This window comes from Mobula birostris, chromosome 24 (assembly GCF_030028105.1).
Source record: "Mobula birostris isolate sMobBir1 chromosome 24, sMobBir1.hap1, whole genome shotgun sequence".
NCBI lineage: Eukaryota > Metazoa > Chordata > Chondrichthyes > Myliobatiformes > Myliobatidae > Mobula > Mobula birostris.
Window position 1 is genome coordinate 62,508,185 of NC_092393.1, and position 25,533 is coordinate 62,533,717.

At 45.2% G+C, this 25,533-nt stretch overlaps 1 protein-coding gene across 4 annotated transcripts in view; it reads left to right on the top strand.

Annotated features, from left to right (window-relative positions):
- The window catches only part of radil2a (Ras association and DIL domains 2a), a 128,049-nt gene that overhangs the window by 20,317 nt on the left and 82,199 nt on the right, over positions 1-25,533 (top strand). For all 4 annotated transcript variants that reach the window (XM_072242264.1, XM_072242265.1, XM_072242266.1 and 1 more), the window contains exons 5-8: positions 8,681-9,385; positions 17,199-17,236; positions 18,415-18,578; positions 25,241-25,353. In XM_072242264.1, coding sequence (XP_072098365.1) covers positions 8,681-9,385; positions 17,199-17,236; positions 18,415-18,578; positions 25,241-25,353 — 1,020 coding nt within the window. The remainder of the gene's footprint in view (positions 1-8,680; positions 9,386-17,198; positions 17,237-18,414; positions 18,579-25,240; positions 25,354-25,533) is intronic.

Consider the following 25,533-nt stretch of genomic DNA (forward strand, 5'->3'; position numbering starts at 1 on the left):
ATTCATCCTGTATCCTCAACCTCTCCCCTCTGTACTCACCCGATATCTAAACCTCTCCCCTTTATATACCCTATATCCACACCCTTACCCCATATACACCCTGTATTCACACTGTTCCCCCACAGGTACTGTGTATCCACATCCTACCCCCATATCCATCCTGTATCCACACCCCTCCCCATATACACGCTGTATCCACACCTCTCCCCATATACACCCTATATCCACACTCTACCCCCATATACACTCTGTATCCACACCCCTCCCCATATACACCCTATATCCACACCCCTCCCCATATACACCCTATATCCACACTCTACCCCCATATACACTCTGTATCCACACTCCTCTCCATATATGCTCTGTATCTACACCCCTCCCCATATACACCCAGTATCCACGCCCTTACCCCTATACACTCTGTACACTCTGTATCCCCACTTCTCCCCATATACACACTATATCCACACCCTTTTCCCATATACACCCTGTATCTACACCCCCCATTTTAACCATGTATCCATACCCTTATCCCATATATATGCTGTATCCACTCCCTTACTCCATATATACCCTTGATTCACTCCCTTACTCCATATATACCCTGTATTCACATCCTTACCCCCATATACACTTTGTATCCACACCCTTACCACATATTAACCCATTATCCACACTCTTACCCCCATACACCTCTGTAACTAGACCCTTACCCCAGGTATACCCTGTATCCACACCCTCACCCGATATACATACTGTATCCACCCCCTTAGCCCATATTTACCATCTGTTCACACCATTCTCCCATATGCACCCTGTATCCATACCTTTACCCCATATACACCCTGTAAGATCAGAAGATATAGGAGCAGAATTAGGCCATTTGGCCCAGCAAATCTTCTGCGCCATTTTGTCATACCTGATCCAATTTTCCTCTCAACCCCAATCACCTGCCTTCTCCCTGTATTCCTTCACTCCCTGACCAATCAAGAATCTATCAATCCCTGCCTTAAATATATATAAAGACTTGGACTCCACAGTTGCCTTTGGCAAAGAATTCCACAGATTCACCACTCTCTGGCTGAGGAAATTCCTCCTCGTCTCTGTTCTAAAAGCACGCTCCTCTATTCCGAGGCTGCGTCCTCTGGCTTTAGACTCTCCATGTCCATTCAATCACCATTTGATAGGTTTCAATGAGGTCACCCCTCATTCTTCTGAATTCCAGGGAATACAGGCCTAGAGTCGTTAAATGCTTTTCATATGACAGGCCATTCAATCCTGGAATTATTTTTGTTCTCCTCCTTTGAACCTTCTCCAGTTTCAACACATCCTTCTAAGATAAGGGCCCAACCCTCCTCACAATACTCCAAGTGGGGCTTCATCAGTGCTTTAGAAAGCCTCAGCATTACACCCTTTATATTCTAGTCCCTTTGAAATAAGTGCTGTCATTGCATTTGCCCTCCTCACCACCAACTCAACCTACAAGTTAACCTTTAGGGTGTTCTGCACAAAGACTCCCAAGTCCCTTTGCATCTCAGATTTTTGGATTTTCTCCCCATTTAGAGAATAATCTGCACATTTATTCCTACTACCAAAGTGCATGAACATGCATTTTCCAACATTGTATTTCATTTGCCACTTCCTTGCCCATTCTCCTAATCTGTCTAAGTCCTTCTGCAGCCTTCCTGTTTCCTCAATTCTACCTGCCACCCCACTAATCTTCGTGTCATCAGCAAACTTGCCAACAAAGCCATCTATTCCAACATCTAAATCATTGATGTACAGCATAAACAGAAGCGGTCACAACACCGATCCCTGTGGAACACCACTAGTCACTGGCAGCCAACCAGAAAAGGATCCTTTTAATCCCACTCGCTGCCTCCTACCAATCAGCCAATGCTCTAACCATACTAGTACCTTTTCTGTAATACCAGGGGCTGTTAACTTGGTAAGCAGCTTCATGTGTGGCATCTTGTCAAAGGCCTTCTGAAAATACAAATATACAATATCCTCTGCATCCCCTTTAACTATCCTTCTTGTAATCTCTAAAGAATTTCAACAGGTTCATCAGGCATGATTTTCCCTTGAGGAAACCATGCTAAATTTGTTCTATTTTGTTCTGTGTCGCCAAGTACTCCATAACCTCATCCTTAACAATTGACTCCAATATCTTCCCAACTAGTGAGGTCAGGCTAACTGGTCTATAATTTCCTTTCTGCTGATTTCTTCCTTTCTTAAAGAGTGGAGTGACATTTGCAATTTTCCAGTACTCTGGCACCATGCCAGAGTCCAATGATTCTTGAAGGATCATTACTAATACCTCCACAATCTCTATCACTATCTTTTTCAGAACCCTTGGGTGCAGTTCATCTGCTCTGGGTGACTTACATACCTTTATGTCTTTCAGCTTTTTGAGCACCTTCTCCTTTGTAAAGTAACTGCACACACTTCTCTTTTCCTCACACCCTTCAACACCTGGCACACTGATAGTGTCTTCCACAGTGAAGACTGATGCAAAATACTCATTTAGTTCATCTGCCATCTCTTTGTTCCCCAGTTGTTATTTCTCTAGCGGCCTCATTTTCTAGCGGTCCTATATCCACTCTCATCTCAAGTATATTATTTATATATTATGAAAAAGATTTTTCTATCCACCTTGATATTGTTTGCTAGCTTGCTTTCATATTTCTTTTCCTAATGGATGATTTTTTTAGTTGCTTTCTGTTGGGTTTTGAAAGCTCCAATCTTCTGTCTTCCCATTAATTTTTGCTTTGTTGTATGCCCTCTCTTTCACTTTTACATTAGCTTTGACTTCCTTTATCAGCCATGGTTAACCGTTCGGGAATCCTGCACAAGGATTCCCAAGACTCTCTGCACCTCAGTTTTATTTTTGTATTTTCTCTCCATTTGGAAAATAGTCATCCCTTTAATTTCTTCTACCAAAGTGCATGACTATACACTTCCTAACATTGTATTCGATTTGCCATTTCTTTGCCCACCCTCCTAATCTAAGTCCTTCTGTAGTCTCTCTACTTCCTGAGAACTACCTCGTCTTACTCCTCTCTTCGCATCATCTACAAATTTTGCAACAAAGCCATCAATTCCATTATCCAAATCATTGACATATAAAGTAAAAAGAATTGGTCCCAACACAGACCCCTGTGGAACACCACTAGTCTCCAGCAGCCAGCCAGAAAAGGCTCCCTTTATTCCCACTCTTGGTCTCCTGCCAATCAGCCACTGCTTTACCGATGGTAGAATCTCTCCTGTAATACCACGGGCTCATAGCTTGTTAAGCAGCCTCATGTGTGGTGCCTTGTCAAATGCCTTCTGAAGATCCAAGTATACAACATCAACTGATTCTCCATTGTCTATCCTGCAAGTTATTTCTTCTGCCTCTCCCCGTTCATGTAGAGTGGAGTGACATTTGCAATTTTGCAGTCTTTTGGAACCATTTCAGAGCTTCATGGTTCTTGAAAGATCTTTACTAATGCCTCCACGATCTCTTCAACCACCTCTTTCAGAATTCTGGGCTGTACACCATCTGGTCCAGGTTACCTATCTACCTTCAGACCTCTTAGTTTCCCACAAACATTCTCTTTAGTTATGGTAACTTCATGCACCTCATGAATCCTGACACCTGGAACTTCCACCATACTGCTAGTGTTTTCCACCAGAAGACTGATGCAAAATATTTATTCAGTTCATCCGCCATTTCATTGTCCCCCATTGCTACCTCTCTAGCATCGCAGTCCGATAACCAGTCTTGGCTCTCTTTTACACTTTAATTTGGTATTCTTCTTAATATTATTGGCTAGCTTACTTTTGTATTCTATCTTTACCTTAATGACTTTTTAGTTGCCTTCTGTTGGTTTTTTAAAAGATTTCCAATCCTCTAACTTACCATTTATTTTTGCTCTATTATATGCCCTCTTTTAAGTTGGCTTTGACTTCCCTCATTAGCTGCGGTTATGGCATCTTTCCTTTAGAATACTTCTTCTCCTTTGGGATGTATATTTCCTGTGCCTTCTGAATTGCTTCCAGAAATTCCAGCCATTGCTGCTTTGCTGTCATCCCTGCCAGTGTTATTTTTCAATTACTTCTGGCCAACTCATCTCTCATGCCTCTACAATTCCATTTACTCCACTGTAATACTGATACATCTGACTCACAACACGCTGGAGGAACTCAGCAGGTCGGGCAGCATCCGTGGAAACGATGAGTCAATGTTTCGGGCTGGAACCCTTTGTCAGGACTGAAGAGGGAAGGGTCAGAGGCCCTATAAAGAAGGTGGGGGGAGGGTGGGGAGGAGAAGGCTGGTAGGTTCCAGGTGAAAAACCAGTAAGGGAAAGATTAAGGGGTGGGGGAGGGGAAGCAGGGAGGTGATAGGCAGGAAAGGTGAAGAAGGAATAGGGGAAACACAATGGGTAGTAGAAGGAGGCGGAACCATGAGGGAGGTGATAGGTAGCTGGGGGAGGGGGCAGAGTGACGTAGGGATAGAGGAAGAGAGGGGGAGGGAATTACCGGAAGTTGGAGAATTCTATGTTCATACCAAGGGGCTGGAGACTACCTAGACGGTATATGAGGTGTTGCTCCTCCACCCTGAGTTTAGCCTTATCATGGCAGTAGAGGAGGCCATGTATGGACATATCTGAATGGGAATGGGAAGCAGAGTTGAAGTGGCTACTGGAGATCTTACATCTGATTTTAGCTTCTCCTTCTCAAATTTCAGGGTAAATTCGATCATATTATGATCATTTGCCTTTAAGTGTTCTTTTACCTTAAGCCCTCTAATCAATTCTGGTTCATTGCATGACACCCAATTCAGAATAGCTGATCCTCTAGTGGGCTCAACCACGAGCTGCTATAAAAAGCCATCTTGTAAGCATTCTAGAACTTCGCCCTCCTGGAATCCAGCACCAACCTGATTTTCGCAATCTACCTGCATATTGAAGTCCCCCGTGATTATTATAACATTTCCCTTTAGTATGCATTTCCTTTCTTCCATTGCAATTATTAGGCCACATCCTTCCTACTGTTTGGCGGTCTGTATACAACTCCCATCAGGGTCTTTTTACACTTGCAGTTCCTTAGCTTTATCCACAATTATTCAATACCTTCCGACCCTACGTTGCTTCTTTCTAATAATTTGATTTTATTCCTTACCAACAGAGTAATGCCCCCTCTGCCTTTCTGCCTGTCCTTTTGATACAATGTGTCTCCTTGGAAATTAAGCTCCCAGTTCTTTTTTCAGCCATGATTCAGTGATGTAACACACTGTAACCACACCCTTATCGAATATACACCTTATATCACATCCCTCCCCTATATACACCCTGCATCTGTACCCTTACCCAATATACACGGTGTCCACACCATTCCCCTATATACCCTGTATTCACACCAGTCTCCCATATACACCCTTGTATCCCAATGATTCCCCCATTTATACCCTTGTATCCACTCCCTTACCCCCTGTGCACCCTGTATCCACATCCCTCCCCCATATACACCCCATATCTGTACCCTTACCCAATATACACCCTATATCCACACCATTTCCCCATATACACTGTATCCACACCATTCCCCCATTTACACCCTTGTATCCACACAATTCCCCCATGCACCGTATCCACTCCCTTACCCCCTGTGCACCCTGTATCCATATCCCTCCCCCATATATACCCCATATCTGTACCCTTTCCCAATATACACCCTGTATTCACACCATTCCCCCATATACACCCTGTATCCACACCATTCCCCCGTATACACCCTTGTATCCACATGATTCCCCCATTTACACCCTTGTATCCACTCCCTTACCCCCTGTGCACCCTGTATCCACATCCCTCCCCCATATACACCCCATATCTGTACCCTTACCCAATATACACCCTATATCCACACCATTCCCCATATACATCCTGTATCCACACCATTCCCCCATATACACTGTATCCACACCATTCCCCCGTATACACCCTTGTATCCACATGATTCCCCCATTTAAACCCTTGTATCCACTCCCTTACCCCCTGTGCACCCTGTATCCACATCCCTCCCCCATATACACCCCATATCTGTACCCTTACCCAATATACACCCTATATCCACACCATTCCCCATATACATCCTGTATCCACACCATTCCCCCATATACACTGTATTCACACCATTCCCCCATTTACACCCTTGTATCCACACAATTCCCCCATGCACCCTGTATCCACTCCCTTACCCCCTGTGCACCCTGTATCCATATCCCTCCCCCATATACACCCCATATCTGTACCCTTACCCAATATACACCCTGTATTCACACCATTCCCCCATATACACCCTGTATCCACAACATTCCCCCATATACACCCTGTATCCACAGCATTCCCCCATAGACACCCTGTATCCACACCATTCACCCATATATACACTGTGTCCACACCATTCCCCCATAGACACCCTGTATCCACACCATTCCCCCATATACACCCTGTATCCACAACATTCCCCCATATGCACCCTGTATCCACAACATTCCCCCATATATACTCTGTATCCACACCATTCCCCATATACACCCTGTATCTTACAATTTCCCCATATACACCCTGTATCCATACAATTCCCCCATATACACCCTGTATCCACACCATTCCCCCATATACACCCTGTATCCACACCATTCCCCCATATACACCTGTATCCACACCATTCCCCCATAGACACCCTGTATCCACACCATTCCCCCATATACACCCTGTATCCACACCATTCCCCCATATGCACCCTGTATCCACACCATTCCCCCATATGCACCCTGTATCCATACAATTCCCCCATAGACACCCTGTATCTAGACAATTTCCCCATAGACACTCTGTATCCAGACCATTCCCCCATATACACCCGGTATCCACAACATTCCCCCTTATACACCCTGTATCCACACCATTCCCCCATGTACACCCTATATCCAGACCATTCTCCCATATACACCTGTATCCACACCATTCCCCCATAGACACCCTGTATCCACACCATTCCCCCATATACACCCTGTATCCACAACATTCCCCCATATGCACCTTGTATCCACAACATTCCCCCATATATACTCTGTATCCACACCATTCCCCATATACACCCTGTATCTTACAATTCCCCCATATACACCCTGTATCCATACAATTTCCCCATATACACCCTGTATCCACAACATTCCCCCATATACACACTGTATCCACACCATTCCCCCATATACACCTGTATCCACACCATTCCCCCATAGACACCCTGTATCCACACCATTCCCCCATATACACCCTGTATCCACACCATTCCCCCATATACACCCTGTATCCACAACATTCCGCCATATATACTCTGTATCCACACCATTCCCCATATACACCCTGTATCCATACAATTCCCCCATAGACACCCTGTATCTAGACAATTTCCCCATAGACACTGTATCCAGACCATTCCCCCATATACACCCTGTATCCATACAATTCCCCCATATACACCCTGTATCCACACCATTCCCCCATATACACCTGTATCCACACCATTCCCCCATAGACACCCTGTATCCACACCATTCCCCCATATACACCCTGTATCCACACCATTCCCCCATATACACCCTGTATCCACAACATTCCGCCATATATACTCTGTATCCACACCATTCCCCATATACACCCTGTATCTTACAATTCCCCCATATACACCCTGTATCCATACAATTCCCCCATATACACCCTGTATCCACAACATTCCCCCATATACACCTGTATCCACACCATTCCCTCATAGACACCCTGTATCCACACCATTCCCCCATATACACTCTGTATCCAGACCATTCCCCCATATGCACCCTGTATCCACAACATTCCCCCATATATACCCTGTATCCACAACTTTCCCCCATATATACTCTGTATCCACACCATTCCCCATATACACCCTGTATCATACAATTCCCCCATATACACCCTGTATCCACACCATTCCCCCATATACACCCTGTATCCACACCATTGCCCATAGACACCGTGTCCACACCATTCCCCCATATACACCCTGTATCCACACCATTCCCCCATATACACCCTGTATCCACACCATTCCCCCATATACACCTGTATCCACACCATTCCCCCATAGACACCCTGTATCCAGACCATTGCCCCATATACACCCTGTATCCACAACATTCCCCCATATACACCCTTTATCCACACCCCACTTCATATATATTTTGTATATATTCACCCTCTAGTCACATCCCTCCTTCCTGTATCCACACCCTTCCCCCATATTCACCCTGTATCCTCACCACCTTGGGCATACTCACCCTGTGTCCTAACCAGTTCCTCCATATTGACCCTGTATCCTCACTCACTGCTGCTCTTCCCCTTCCCTCATTCCACTTTTCCTATTCACTCTCAGAAACAGCTTCTCACACACCTTTTTGAGCCCCAATATTGCCCTCACCCCCACAGCGTTGAACCCCAGCCTGTGATGCTCAATGCTCTACCCTCATTCCCAATTCCTGCCCCATCCTCACCTGCTCACTGTAAGCCCCCACCCTTGCTTGCACTCCTGCCCTGCATTGGGCTTCTCCCTCACTCATCCCTGAATTTCCTGTGTTTGATTCCAGGACTTTGTGATCCATATGCTGAGTGGAACTAACCACGTTTTTGGCCGCTTCTCAGAGGAGTCACGGGACACGGAGGGAGAGCGGGTGAAGGTGGACATTCATCTATCGGCCCCGGACATCCAGCCGAGGCACTGCTGCGTGCGACGGCGAGAGTTGAGCCCTAGAGGGGAGAGCAGCAAGCTGGTAACCTTGGCAAGACCAGTGAAAGGTGCTGCGGTCACCCACAATGGAATGCCCATCAGCCAGGAAACCCCACTGAGCCCAGGTGACCTACTGGGCATGGGTGCCCACTATCTCTTCATGTACAAGGACCCGACTCTGGGCAGCCAGAGCCACAGTCAGAGGCCGGCCTGGTTCCCATCTCCACTCTTCCACCTGGGCCTGGGCGGTGAACTGCAGTGCAGGATGTGTGGCTGTCCTGTCCAGGACACTGAGAGTAGTCGGGCCTCCCTTCGAGGCAGGAATGTACCGCCCAGGATCCTGGACCCTGACGGCAATGAATGTGAGCTCACGTACCAGCTCTGGCAGGAAGATGCTCTGCTGAACCTGATTATCGAGGCGCCGGATGAGGAGAGCACAGACTTCAAGCTGATTCCAGGCTTCCTGCTGAGTCTCTGTATTCAGCACTCAGCCACATCCTTTCAGCCGGCTGACTTCCGACGTCTGCTGCTCAGGATAGCCAGTCAGATCCAGTCAGTCATGTGGGTCAGTGCTCTTTCTGTTCCATTGTCCCATTAACCCTGCCACAGCTGTCCAAGGAAACTGAGCAATACAGAGCTAACATTCACCCTGCAACCCTCACTGTAACACTGACGTACCCGGCAACCCTCACTGTGACATTGGCACACTTCTCACTGCAATACTGACACATTCCACACCCCACACCCCTCATTGTAAAACTCTTTTTCAGTATTTTTCAACAATGAAAATCAGAAATATTGCAAATGAATCAGAGTCCAGTTTGTAATCGGAGATGACATGAGGTTTGTTGGGAACCTGTAATAATACAAGAAAGTGCTGGAAACTCCAGGTAACAAGGGTGGAAAGCAGAAAGGAGTAGTGACGAAGGGTTTTTGACATGAGTGTTGTCTCTCTTTTCCTTTCCATGGATGCCATCCTTGAACTCATATTGGAGGAGGCGTTGCAGCTGTGTACAAGCTCGTTCTGAGCTGGGACACAATGCCTGGAGTTTGTAGTGAGCTGTGTTGAGTCAGCAGCCCTGGCAGCAGGCTCTGAATTCGTCACATTCTGGCTCAATCTCTAGGCTGCTGGAATCCTTGCCTCCTCTTTCAGAATTGCATTCCGTCGCGCTGTAAATTTTTCCAACAACACTTGTGTGTTTATCCAACTTCCCCTTCAATATAAATGTCCTTTCTTCCCCAGCTGCATCCTGTGGGAGTGAGCTCCATGTTCCCTCCACTTTGGAGAATGCAGCTTTTTTGTAGTTCCTGATATATTGAGTAGTGACAGATGGTGTCCAGCTCTGGATCTATAAACCCTCTCATAGCACTGCAGTTTTCTTCCGTTCATCTTCAGCCTTTTTGAAAAAATGAGCTGTAGACTTAGTCCCGTGATTGTTCTATCTTCTCAGAACTGGTAACATTCCAGTAAATTGTTAAAACAGGAGAGTCTGCACATGTTGGAAATCCTGAACAAAGTGCACAAAATGCTGGAGGAACTCAGCAAGTCAGGCAGCCTCTATGGAGGGGAATAATCAGTCGACATTTTGGGCTGAGATCCTTCATTAATGTCTTAGCCCGAAAAGTCGACTGTTTACTCTATTCCATAGATGCTGCCTGACCTGATGTGTTCCTCCAGCATTTTGTGTGTGTTGCCCCGGTAAATCCTTCATTTTTTGTAATGTTTCCCCACGATACTGACCAGTGGTCTGTGGGTTACAAGGGATGAAGTCTTGATTCGGAAATAATCTTTTGTCATGGAACCCATTGCCATAAGCAGTTTCCATGTGTTAGACTCTTATATCAATAAGGATCCCTTTACTCTGTATTTAAATGTTACGGCTGAAGTGCCTGTGGGGGTGGGGGGGGGGGAGTCAAAGGAGATTGCAGATACTGCAATCTCAAACAGAAACAGATGGCTGGAAGAGCTCAGTGGGTCAAGCATCATCTGTGGAGGTAAAACATGATGTTTAAGGTTGAGACCCCGCACTAGGATTGAGAGGAAATGTGAAAGATGACTGGTACATATGTGTATGTAGAGTGGTTCGTCAGAGGCTGTTATCATTCCTTTCCATGAAACATAGGAGCACTATTAGGCCATTCGGCCCATTGAGTCTGCTTACTATTCCAACATGACTGATTTATTATCCCTCTCAACCCCATTCTCCTGCCTTCTTCCCATGACCTTTGATTTCCTTACTAATCAAAAACCCATCAACCTCTGCTTTAAATATACCCGATGACTTGGTCTCCACAGCCGTCTGTGGCAATGAACTCTACAGATTCACCAGCCTCTGGTTAAAGAAATTCTTCCTCAGCTCTGTTCTAAATGGGCATCCTTGTATTCTGAGGCTGTACTCGATTTCCAGGCTTTCCCACGAATGGAAACATCCTTTCTATGTCCACTCTATGTAGGCCTTTCGATATTCGGTAGTTTCCAATGAGATTCTCTCTCCCCCACCCCCACCAATCTTCTAAACTACAGCAAATACAGGCTTAGAGCCATCAAATGCTCCTAATGTGTGAACCCTTTCATACCCAGGATCTTTTTGTGAATCTCTTCTGGACCATCTCCATCACCAGTACATCCTTTCTTAGATAAGGAGCCCCATACGGCTCACAATTATCCAAGTGTGGTCTGACCAATGCCTCAGCATCACATCCGTGGTCTTATACTCTAGTCCTCAGCAACTGAAAGCTAACATTACATTTGCCTTCCTTACCATTGACTCAACCTGCAAGTGAATAGGAATAAGGAACCTTGGTTCTCAAGGGATATTGCAACTCTGATAAAGAAGCAGAGGGAGTTGTATGACATGTATAGGAAACAGGGAGTAAATAAGGTGCTTGAGGAGTATAAGAAGTGCAAGAAAATACTTAAGAAAGAAACCAGGAGGGCTAAAAGAAGACATGAGGTTGCCTTGGCAGTCAAAGTGAAGGATAATCCAAAGAGCTTTTACAGGTATATTAAGAGCAAAAGGATTGTAAGGGATAAAATTGGTCCTCTTGAAGATCAGAGTGGTCGGCTATGTGCGGAACCAAAGGAAATGGGGCAGATCTTAAATAGGTTTTTTGCGTCTGTATTTACTAAGGAAACTGGCATGAAGTCTATGGAGTTAAGGGAAACAAGTAGTGAGACCATGGAAACTGGACAGATTGAAAAGGAGGTGCTTGCTGTCTTGAGGAAAATTAAAGTGAATAAATCCCCGGTACCTGACAGGGTGTTCCCTCAGACCTTGAAGGAGACTAGTGTTGAAATTGCAGGGGCTCTGACAGAAATATTTAAAATGTCGCTGTCGACAGGTGAGGTGCCAGAGGATTGGAGAGTGGCTCATGTTGTTCCGTTGTTTAAAAAAGGATCGAAAAGTAATCCAGGAAATTATAGGCCGGTAAGTTTAACGTCGGTAGTAGGTAAGTTATTGGAGGGAGTACTAAGAGACAGAATCTACAAGCATTTGGATAGACAGGGACTTATTAGGGAGAGTCAACATGGCTTTGTGCATGGTAGGTCATGTTTGACCAATCTCTTGGAGTTTTTCGACAAGGTTACCAGGAAAGTGGATGAAGGGAAGGCAGTGGATATTGTCTACATGGACTTCAGTAAGGCCTTTGACAAGGTCCCGCATGGGAGGTTAGTTAGGAAAATTCAGTCGCTAGGTATACATGGAGAGGTGGTATATTGGATTAGACATTGGCTCAATGGTAGAAGCCAAAAAGTGGTAGTAGAGAATTGCTTCTCCGAGTGGAGGCCTGTGACTAGTGGTGTGCCACAGGGATCGGTACTGGGTCCATTGTTATTTGTCATCTATATCAATGATCTGGATCATAATGTGGTAAGTTGGATCAGCAAATTTGCTGATGATACAAAGATTGGAGGTGTAGTAGACAGTGAGGAAGGTTTTCAGAGCCTGCAGAGGGACTTGGACCAGCTGGAAAAATGGGCTGAAAAATGGCAGATGGAGTTTAATACAGACAAGTGTGAGGTATTGCACGTTGGAAGGACAAACCAAGGTAGAACATACAGGGTTAATGGTAAGGCACTGAGGAGTGCAGTGGAACAGAGGGATCTGGGAATACAGATACAAAATTCCCTGAAAGTGGCTTCAAAGGTAGTTAGGGTCGTAAAGAGAGCTTTTGGTACATTGGTCTTTATTAATCAAAGTATTGAGTATAAGAGCTGGAATGTTATGATGAGGTTGTGTAAGGCATTGGTGAGGCCGAATCGGGAGTATTGTGTTCAGTTTTGGTCACCAAATTACAGGAAGGATATAAATAAGGTTGAAAGAGTGCAGAGAAGGTTTACAAGGATGTTGCCGGGACTTGAGAAACTCAGCTACAGAGAAAGGTTGAATAGGTTAGGACTTCATTCCCTGGAACGTAGAAGAATGAGGGGAGATTTGATAGAGGTATATAAAATTATGATGGGTATAGATAGAGTGAATGCAAGCAGGCTTTTTCCACTGAGGCAAGGGGAGAAAAAAACCAGAGGACTTGGGTTAAGGGTGAGGGGGGAAAAGTTTAAAGGGAACATTGGGGGGGCTTCTTCACGCAGAGAGTGGTGGGAGTATGGAATGAGCTGCCAGACGAGGTGGTAAATGCGGGTTCTTTGTTAACATTTAAGAATAAATTGGACAGATACATGGATGGGAGGTGTATGGAGGGATATGGTCCGTGTGCAGGTCAGTGGGACTAGGCAGAAAATGGTTCAGCACAGCCAAGAAGGGCCAAAAGGCCTGTTTCTGTGCTGTAGTTTTTCTATGGTTTCTATGGTTAACCTTTAGGAATCCTGTATAGGTTTTCCCAGTCCTTTGCACCTCTGATTTATGAATTTGCTCCCTGTTTAGAAAGCAGTCTACACCTTTGTTCTTTATAGAGAAGTATAGCACAGAAAGAAGCCCTTTGGCCCATCTAGTCCATGTCAAAACTATTTAGACTGCCTACTCCTATTGACCCGCACTGGCTCCATAGCTCTCCATCTCTCCATACCCCTACTATCCAGGTACCTATCCAAACTTCTCAACTTCTCTTAAATGTTGAAATCAAGCTCACATGCACCACTTGTGCTGACAGCTCATTCCACACTCTCACGGTGCTCTGAGTGAAGAAGATTCCCCTCATGTTCCTCTTAAACTTCTCACCTTAAATAACCTATCCCTCAACATCAGCAAGACAAAGGAATTGGTTGTTGACTCAGAAGGAGTAGCGGACCGCACGACTCAATTTACATTGGTGGTGCGCAAGTGGAAAAGGTCAAAAGCTTTAAGTTCCTTGGGGTCAATATCACAAATGACCTGACTTTGTCCAACCAAGCAGAGTTCACTGCCAAGAAGGCCCACCAGCGCCTGAGAAAACTAAGGAAATTCGGCCCGTCCTCTAAAACACTCACTAATTTTTATAGATGCACCTTAGGAAGCATTCTTCTAGGGTGCATCACAACCTGGTATCGAAATTGTCCTGTCCAAGACCGAAAAAAGCTGCAGAAGATCATGAACACGGCGCAGCACATCACACAAACCAATCTTCAGTCCTTGGACTCACTTTACACCGCACGCTGTCGGAGCAGTGCTGCCAGGATAATCAAGGACACGACCCACCCCGCCAGCACACTTTTTGTCTCTCTTCCCTCCAGAAGGCTCAGGAGCTTGAAGACTCGTACGGCCAGATTTGGGAACAGCTTCTTTCCAACTGTGATAAGACTGCTGAACGGATCCTGACCCGGATCTGGGCCGTACCGTCCAAATATCCAGACCTGCCTCTTGGTTTTTTTGCACTACCTTACTTTTCATTTTCCTATTTTCTATTTATGACTTATAATTTAAATTTTTAATATTTACTATGTTTTACTATTTTTAATATTTTTAATATTTAATATTTGTAATCCAGGGAGCGGAAAGGGCAGAATCAAATATTGCTGTGATGATTGTACGCTCTAGTATCAATTGTTTGGCGACAATAAAGTATAAAGTATAACCCAAGACCTCTAGTTGTAGTCCCACCCAACATCAGTGGGAAAAGACTGCTTGCATTTACCTTATCTATACCCCTCAGAATTTTATATATCTCTATCAAATCTCCTCTCAATCTTCTACGTGTAAAGAATACAGTCCTAACCTATTCAATCTTTCCTTATAACTCAGGTCCTCCAGCCCTGGCAACATCCTTGTAAATTTTCTCTGTACTCTTTCAACTTTAATCTTTCCTGGAGGTAGGTGTCCAAAACTGCATATAATACTCCAAATTAGGCTTCACCAACATCTTATACAACTTCAACATAACATCCCATCTCCTGTACTCAATAAATTGATTTATGAAGGCCAATGTGCCATAAGCTTTCTTTATGACCCTATCTACCTGTGACACCACTTTCAATGAATAATGGACCTGTATTCCCAGATCCCTTTGTTCTACCATACTGAGTGCCCCACCGTTCACTGTGTAAGACCTACCTTGGTTGGTCCTACGGAAGTGCAAAACCTCGCACTTGTCTGCATTAAATTCCACCTGCCACTTTTCAGTCCGTTTTTCCAGCTGATGCAGATCTCGCTACAAGCAATGATAGTCTTCATCACTGTCCGCTCAGCGTCTTCTGCAAATTTGCTGATCCAGTTAACCACATTATCATCAATATCATTGATATAGATGACAAACACCAATGGACCCAGCACCAATCCCTGTGGCACACCACTAGTCACAGGCCTCCAGTCAGAAAGGCAACCATCTACTACGACTATCTGGTTTCTCCCACAAGGGCAATGTCTAATCCAGTTTACTACCTCATCTTGAATGCTGAGTGATTGAACCTTCTTGACCAGCCTCCCATGCGGAACCTTGTCAAATGCCTTACTAAGGTCCATGTAGACACATCAACTATCTTGCCTTCATCCACTTTCCAGGTAACTTCTTTGAAAAACTCTATTAGATTGGGTCATGACCTACCATGCATGAGGCCATGCTGACTATACTTAATCAACCAAATACTTGTATCTCTGGTCCCTTAGAATACCTTTCAATAACTTTCCCACAACTGATGTCAGACTCACTGGCCTATAATTTTATGTCTAGAGCCTCTTTGAAACCGCAGAACAATACTGGCTATCCTTCAATCCTCTGGTACTTCTCTTGCTAAGGATGATATGTCTATACACTTCTCTGCACTATAGTCCATCTGCCACTTCTCTGAATCTGTCCATGTCCTTCTGCAGACTCCCTGCTTCCTCAACACTACCTGCACCTCTACTTATCTTTGTATCATTTGCAAACTTGGCCACAAAGCCATCAATTCCATCATCCATATCATTGATACGTAATGTTAAAAGTAATGGACCCCAACACTGATCCCTGTGGAACACCACTAGGCAATTTAATCAAAGGCCCTCTGAAAATCCAATTGAACAACATCCACTGACTCTCTTTTGTCTATCCTGCCTGTTATCTCGTCTAAGAATTCTGACCAGTGTGCAGGCATGATTTTGTCTTCGGGCTGCAGAGGAGATCTCCCAGGATTCCAGCCGGATTAGAGAGCATGTCTTATGAGGGTAGGCTGTGTGAGCTGGAGCCTTTCTCTTTGGCACAAATGAGGATGAGGGACGACTTGATAGCGGTCTATAAGATAATGAGGCATAGCTTGAGTGGACAGCCAGAAACTTTATCCCAGGGCAGAAATAGTTAATAGAAGGGAGTATAATTTTCAAGTGAATGGAGGAAAGTATTGTGGGGGATCTCAGAGGTAGGTTTTTTTACACGGAAAGTAGTGAATGCATAGAATGCCATGCCAGGGGTGGTAGAGACAGGGACATTTAAGAAACTCTTAGATAGGCATGTGAATGATATTAAAATGGAGTGCTATGTTGAAAGGAAGGGTTAGATTTAGAGTAGGTTACAAGGTTGGAGCAAAATCTTGGGCTGAAGGGCCTGTGCTGTGCTATACTGTTTTATGTTCTATAAAACCATGCTGTCTTCAGCCTACTTTATCATGTGCCTCTAAGTAGCCTAAAACCTCATCCTTTATAATGGACTCTAACATCTTCCCAACCTCTGAAGTCAGGCTAACTGATCTATAATTTTCTATCAGTCATGTGATGCAGGTTCTCAACTGGAAATGTAAATTTGCACTTTCTGCCTCTGCAGATGCTAATGGACCCACTGAGCTCTTCTCGCGTTCTGTTCTGTGGGGGATCTCTTCTGTTCCACCCATGGATGTGTGTGGGAGCCGGCTTTCCACGGGTGATTTGGAAAACTGAAGCAGTTGCTCAGCCTGGGGCATCATGACTTGCATCTTTAAAGAGCCCATGGAATTTCAATGCTTTATTTTGTTTCTCCCCCCCACCCCCCCGCAACAGGAGAAGACAAAGGAGCTTGCAGCAATCCAGAGAGAGCAGTGAGTAAGGGCCATGCCCAACTAGTTGGGGACAGTGGGCTCTGGATGGGGAACTGTGGGACAGTAATTCACTTTGTGTATTCCCTCCGAGTAAGTTGTTGCAGAAGTGGAACTGAATGGGATCTCTTGGCCAGAATGAAATATCAGAATGACTACACTGAAGGTCGATATTGTGAAGAACTGGGACATATTAAATCCATCAGAATCATGTTTAATATCACTGACAAATCTGAAATGTGTTGTTTTGCGGCAGTAATACAGTGCAAAACATAAAATATACTATAAATTACCTTAAATATATGCAGTGGATTCAGATAATTAGTCCATCGGTTAATCAGGGCAGCCACTTATTTGGGACAACTCTTAAAGATCAAAAAGCATTTTGAGAAAATAGCAGGGATTCCCATAATTTATTTAGGACACTATGCTATCTAATTGGGACAGGAGACTGTTGCCAAACAGTTTCTAACTAACATCAGTTGCATGAACTCGTGTGGCTGTTAGACATTACACCGTGCTTAGAGAAAACAGTTTTTAAATAGCTTCAGTTGTGTGTGTTTCTGTTCAAAAAGCAGTGATTCTTGTCACTGATAGTTGGTGAGAAATAAACAGTAAGACAATTCAGAACTGTTTTGCTCATTGCGGTTTCAAGCATTCAGACTTGGAGATGCCAGAGTGAAAGTGCAACAATTTCACTACCTTAACAAGTTAGGAACTACAAAGAATTTTGAAGGTATTGACAATCATCTTGAAAGTTACACTGAAAATGAAGATTTTGAGGATGCAGTCATCATATAAAGGCAATTCATTGCAGTCATTCACAGAAAAATAAAGAAATACATTACAACCAGTGAAAATCTAGAAATAACAAAGATACACAAACAATTAATTTGCAAAAGAAGAGAGGTTTTAGTAATGTTTAAAAAAGCAAATAAATAATACTGAGTTGTAGAGTCCTTGAAAGTGAGTCTATAGATTGTGGAGCTGTTTCAGCATGCTACCACAGACAATGTGGTCCGAACGACCTTTCTCTGTGTGGTGTTTAGAAGTGATTTCACAATGGACTCTTTCCCACTTGCTGTTCTCCGCAGTCTGAATGGTGCATTGTTTTCTTGCTTGTCTCTGGCTGGCTTCTGATTCTGAGATTCACAGTTGTTACTTGCTGTTGCCTCTTTCAGTGCCAGAGAGGACTGTGAGGAAACATGTACTATTGGTATAACAGAGCTGATCCCGGGACTACGGCCCCTCGTCTACTGGATGTCCAACTCCATTGAACTGCTGCACTTCATTCAACAGGAGGTTCCCAAACTGTTAGCATGGGAGCAGCACGTGGACCCGAACGGTGAGTGCACATGTACTACTGTTCCCAAAGGGGCAGGCACGAAGCTGTCACCTGCAATCAAGGAGCAACTGCACCAGGATCAGAATTCCCATGATCGGTGGGGGTGGGGGGGGGGAGGCAAAAGCTAGTCTCTGGATCAAAGGCACAGGGTCACCTACACCCAGGGCCGGTGGCATCATGGGCTGTCTAAAGCCTCTGCGTTCATGGCCACAGCTTATGCCTGCTTGGTGGTGGGGAGAGGATAGGATATAGAATAGTACAGCAAAGAAAGTCATGTCTTATTAATTTTGTTGAGTTCTTCAAGGCATTGATGAAGGTGATTGACCTGTGAATGTTGTCTTCATGGAAGTTACTAAGGCATTCAGCCAGGTCCCTCACACTCCAGCTGCTCCTCTACTGGATGTCCAACTCCATCGAACTGCTGCACTTATTCAACAAGAGATTCCTAAACTGTTAGCGTGGGAATAGTACTTGGACCCAACTGGTCCAGCTTCAGATTCACTTGTTTGTCACTTATACATCGAAACATACAGTGAGGTATGTCGTTTGCATTAACAACCAACACACCCTGAGGATGTGCTGGGGTAGCCCGCAAGTATCACTACACATTCCAGCACCAACACAGCATGTCCACAAATGTTCCTCTGAACAACGCAGGCAACAACAACGCAACAAAAGCACAGCAACAAATAACAACCCCCTACCCACCCCTCACACACATAGATAGTCCTCCATCTCTAGGTCAGGTGACTTCCAGGCCTCCAATCCTTGGCCCGGACTCTCAGACACACAGACAGCAGGGACTCGAAATCCAGTCCCTGGGCCGGACTCGAACTTCCAGTCCCTGGGCCGGACTCTCATACTCACAGACAGTGGATCTCGAACCACCAGTCCTTCGTCCTAGACTTACAGACAGCAGAAACTCAAACCTCCAGTCCCTGGACAGGACTCTCATGCTGACAGACAGCGGGTCTTGAACCTCCAGTCCCTGGACTGGACTGTCAGACTTACAGACAGTGGGTCTCGAACACTAATCCTTGGCCCCAGACTCGCAGACAGCAGGTCTCGAACCTCTAGTCCCTGGACTGGACTCTTAGGCTCACAGACAGCAAAACTTGAATCTCCAGTCCCAAGGCTGGACTCACACATATTAAGCTTCCAACTTCCGGATTTAGGGTTTCAACCTTTAGACCTCGACCTTTGCTTCCTATACCTGCAAAACCACTTTTTAGTGATGTGCCTGTGTGTGACAGGGGAGCAGACCAGCCATGTCACCCCAAGCTGTAATCATGTCCAAACCAAACCCAAATTTAACAAGACTTCTGAATCTTCTGACTCTATAAGTGTGAAGGTCATTTCCCTAGACTGGTACTTACTTACTGCCCATTATGCAGCTGACATTTAGGGCAGCAATGAAGGTCCTCCATCTTTGGTGGTGCTCAGGGCTTCCTTCATCAAGCCAGTAGCTTTGTCCTGCTCTTGACTACTGTAGGTCCCGGGTGGAGACTCAGGAATACGATCACACTCAGATGTAGAATGATTCTTCATTGTTGTTTCCAGTTTTGTTTGACCAGTCAGGGTTGTTAGCCCTGAGCTGAACCCCCGAACCTGGAGGACTCTTAGTCTGGCCTCTATCCTTTGACCTGTTTGGCATGGGTGACCCTACCGAGAGCCAAAACATAAAGCCCGGGCTCCAAGCTAGCGTAGCTCTGTAGGTTATTGAGGCACGCAATCCTCCAAGCCATGACAAGGCTGTGGTCCTCTCATAGGTTCCCAGTTGGTGGTTATGTGGAAATTACTACTCTGTGGATTCAACAGGATATAGAACATTTGGAAATGGCAGGTGGAATTTTAATCTGGGCAAGGGTGAGCTGGTGCCCGTTGGGAGGTCAAATGTAAGAGGAAAGTTTACAATAAATGGTAGGGCTCTGAGGAACATTGATGTACAGAGGGATCTTGGGGTGTAAGTCCATAGCTCTTGTCTTCATTGGCCAGTGAGTTGAGTAGGAAAGGTTGGAAGCTATGTTCCAGGCATATAAAACTTTTGATAAGGTCACAGTTGGAGCCTGGTCATCACAGGAAGGGTGTGGAGCCTGTGGTGAGGTGCAGGAGTGGTTCACCTGGATGTTGTCTGGATCGGAGAGTATTTAATATTGAAATTTATTGAATGCTGAAAGGTTTTGATAGAATGGATGTAGAGAGGATGTTTCCCATGATGGGGGAATCTAAGACCAGAGGACTCAGCCTCAAAATAGAAGGGCATCCTTTTAGAATAGAGATGAGGAGGAATTTCTTTAGCCAGAGAGTGGTGAATCTGTGGAATTTGTTGCCACATGCAGCTGTGGAGGCCAAATCTTTATGTATATTTAAGGCAGAGGTTGATAGATTCTTGATTGGTCACGGCATGAAGGGATATGGGAGTGAAGGCAGGAGATTGGGGCTGAGAGAAAAAATGGATCAGCCATGATGAAATTGTGGAGCAGACTTGATGGGCCAAATGGCCTAATTCTGCTCCTATATCTTATGGTCTTGTGCTAGTGCTGTTTTCACTGGAGTTTCTGAGGGCAAGAAGAACTCAGAAAAAATGCATAAAGTTATATGAGGCATAGATAGGGTATCTAGTCATTTTTCCTGAAAGTAAAAGTCAAACTCTGGAGGGCATAGTTTTAAGATGAGAAGGGGAAAGTTTTTTTTTATTAAGTGCAATGGTGAGCAATAGCCAGATCAGAAATGCTGATCAAGTCAACTAGTTCCCAAAGAGAACTCTGATAGGCCAATCAGATGGTTCACTGCTGCTCAGCGATAGAACAAGTTTAAAGGAGATTTGTGAGGCAAGATTTTTACACCCCTCCAAAAGGACCACAACATTGTGGTTTGGAGGCTTGTGTGCCTCAGTGACCCGGAGAGCTATGTTAGCTGGAGTCAGGGCTTTATGCTTTGGCTCTTGGTAAGATCACCCACAGCAAACCAATCAAAGGGTAGAGGCCAGACTAAGAATGCTCCACCAGACCTCCAGGTTCGGGGGTTCAGCTCAGGGCTAGCAACCCTGACTGGTAAAACAAAACTGTCATGGAAACAGCAATGTAGAGTCCTTCTACATCTGAGTATGATGGTATTTCTGAGTCTCCACCTGGGACCTGCATGACTGAATAGTGAAAACCAAGAGGAAACCCTGAACAGCATCAGAGCTGGAGGACCTTCATTGCTGCCCTAAACACCAGTGGTGTAACAGGCAGTTTTTAAGCAATTTTTGCACTGAGAATGGTAGGTGCCTGTAGCCCTCTGCCCTCTGCCAGGGGTGTTGGTGGAAGCAGATATCATAGCAATGTTTAAGACGCGTTTCAAAGTTCAAAGTACATTTATTATCTAAGCGCGTCTGTGGATGTGAACTTCCCACTACTCAGGACATTTACAGAGATAGGTGTGCAAAGAAGGCCTGAAGGATCATTGGGGACCTAAGTCACTCCAACCACAAACTGTTCCAGCTGCTACCAACCAGGAAACAGTATGGCAGCAGGTGGGATTGGCATCATGGGTGAAAAGGCCTGTTCCTATGGTGTACTGTCTTATGCTCTCTGTGTGCTGAAGAGACTTGTCTCCAGCTGACAGTATGCAAAGGCTGCCATACAGGCTGTGGAGTCAGTGGTGAGGAAGGCAAATGCAATGTTAGCATTCATTTCAAGAAGTCTAGAATACAAGAGCAGGAATGTGATGCTGAGGCTTTAATAAGGCACTGGTGAGGCCTCACCTTTGAGTACTGTGAACTGTTCTGGCCTCCTCATCTAAGAAAAGATATGCTGGCATTGGAGAGGGTTCAGAGGATGTTCACAAGGATGATTCTGGGAGTGAAAGGGTTAACATACAAGGAACGTTTGTTAGCTCTGGGTCTGTACTCACTGGATTTTAGAAGGATGTGGGGGGATCTTGTCGAAATCTTTGAAATGTTGAAAGGTCTATACAGAGTAGATGTGGAAAAGATGTTTCCCATGGTGGGGGAGTCTAGGACAAGAGGGCACAGCCTCAGGATAGAGGAGCATCCATTTAAAACAGATATGCGGAGATATTTCTTTAGCCAGAAATAGTGAGTTTGAGGAATTTATTACCACAGGCAGCTGTGGAGGCCAGGTCATTGGGTGTATTTAAGGCAGAGCTTGATGAGGTTCTTGATGGGACATGGCGTCAAAGGTTACGGGAGAAGGCTGGGGAGTGGGACTGAGGAGGGGTAAAAAGGATCAGCCATGATTGAATGGTGGAGCAAATGGCCTAATTCTGTTCCTATGGTCTTATGGTCTTATATCTCATTAGCCACAGGCTGTGGTTTATTTGAACTTTCAGTCAGTGAGGTCACTCGTCATTTGTGAGTGACCCCAGGAACTTTCAGACCAACAATCCTATTAGTGACTCCTTATCAGATTCGGTTAATGGCTCTGGTTGCCAGATTAGCAGAGGTTTTTGAAGTGGCTTGCACATGCACAAATACTTGATCGGGTGGAATTTCAGCCTGTGCCGACAATTAATTGAGGGAACTTTCTGACGGGCTGAGAGAGATCAGCAATTAGCAAACACAGCCTATGGAGTTGGGGAGAGCTCATCAGTTGTCTGCTTATAGAGCTTCAGTGGCAGGGGCCATTTATAAAGAGTTCATTAAAATGTACTTTGAAATGCATTGTTTGTATTAACGAGCTACACACCTAGAAAGTGCTGGGGCAGCCTGTAAGTGTTGCCATACCTTAGGCACCAACACAGCACGTCCCAAATGTCCAGCAGAACAACACAAACAGCACTAACAACAGCAAAATAAGCTCCTTTCCTACCTCCCACTCACTCACACAGTTAAGTAATTACTATGCGATCAGAGCAGATCCCTCCGTCTGGACCCCAATGTAGGGTTAAATCCTGAGGACATGGCAAAACCTGCACTTGTAGCCCCTCCAGCGTAGTAGGTTGAAGAGATGTAACTGAAAACAGAACACACTGAAACATGCACCAGGTCTGACAGCATCTGTGGAAAGAGAACCAATTAACATTTCAGGTCATCAATATGTTGGAATGGCCATCATTGAACGGGTCAGAATTTGAGAGGAAAGTTTGAGGCATTAGCTCTTCAAGGCTTCAGTTAGAGAAGGCAAAAAAAGCTGCAGGCAGAATTTTCCCCCACAGTTTATTGTTTTTCCTTCTTTACATTTGCTCAGTTGGAACAGTAGGGATGCCAGGCAGGATAGTGGAATGCTCCTCCTGCAGGATGTGGGACGGCAGGGAGAGCTCCAGTGTCCCAGATGATTTCACCTGCGAGAAGTGCATCCAGCTGCAGCTTCCAACACTCCACGTTAAGGAGTTGGAGCTGGAACTGCATGAACTCTGGATCATTCAGGAGGCTGAGCAGCATAATGGATATGACATATAGATAGATAGTTACACCCAAGGTGCAGGACACAGAAAACTGGGTGACGGTTAGAAAGGGGAAAGGGATTAAACAGCCAGTGCAGAGTACTCTTGTGGCCACCCAACTCAACGGGTACCATTTTGGATATCTTTGGGTGGGATGACCAAGCAGCAGAAAGTCACAGTGGTCAGGTTTCTGGCACAGAGTAAGGGACAAAATTTGTCCTCTGGAAGATCAGAATGGTAACCCATGCGTGGAGCCAAATTGATGGGAGAGATCTTAAATGACTTTCTTACATCTATATTTACTCAGGAGACAGACACAGAATCTATGGAAGTGAGGTAAAGGGGCTTCAACTTCATGGACCCTACAGATTACAGAGGATAAGGTGTTTGCTGTCTTGAGGGAAATTAGGTTGGATAAACTACCAGGGCCTGGATCTGCAAATTTGCAGATGACAGCAAGATTGGGGGTGTAGCGGACAATGAGGAAGACTATCATGGCTTGCAGCGTGATCTGAACCAGCTGAAAAATGGCGGACAAGTGCAAGGTATCCTACCGTGGTAGGACCAAACAGGACAGGTGTTATACAGTGAATGGTAGGGCACTGAGAAGTGTGACCAAGACTGAGAAAATGATTAATTAAAGAGGAGAGTGAAATCACCTCCTCATTTATGTATTTGGGATGGAGTTGTTGTCAAAACCTTAAGTGCAGAACCAAGTGCATGAGGACTGATGTCCTGCATACAAGCACTGTCAAAGTGTGAGATCATATGCTTGGGGAAACACCCACTGTGGCTTTTGAATGAACATAAGAGATTCAGCAGATGCTGGAAATCCTGAGCAACACACACAAAATGCTGGAGGAACTCAGCAGGTCAGGCAGCATTTATGGAAATGAATAAACAGCTGATGTTTTGGGGTAAGACCCTTCTTCAGGACTGGAAAGGAAGGGGGAAGATTCCAGAACAAAAAGGTGTGGTGAGGGGAAGGAGGACAAGCTAGAAGGTGATAGGTGGGTGGGAAAGGTAAAGAGCTGGAGAAGAAGGAATCTGATAGGAGAGGAGAGTAGACCATTGGAGAAAGGGAAGACAGAGGGACACCAGGGGAGGTGATGGGCAGGTGAGGAGAAGAGGTAAGAGACTGGAGTGGGGAATAGAAGAGGAAGGGGGAGGGGGAAAATTATCAGAAGGGGAAATCAATGTTTATGCCATCAGGCTGGAGACTTTTGAATGTTTGTACCCTGCTAACTGTGACAACTGATTCACTATCATCACAGATTGCAACAGTGAGCAGCTTTTGTCGACCAAGCTGGCCAGTGAAGAGGCCATGACGGTGTTGGAGGAGGTCATCATGTTCACCTTCCAGCAGTCGGTCTATTACCTTACTAAGGTCAGTTCTACTTACTGCTGCCCGGCTGCCCTTCACTCTGCCTGATCAGGGTCAGCATATAGCTAATAAGCCAAGTATGGTTGGAAAACAGGAGCAGAGGTGTTGCACAGGAGACTTCATCCCACTATTCAAATTTACTGCCATTGCTGAGGTTTACTGCACCACAGTGGGCAGCTTTCT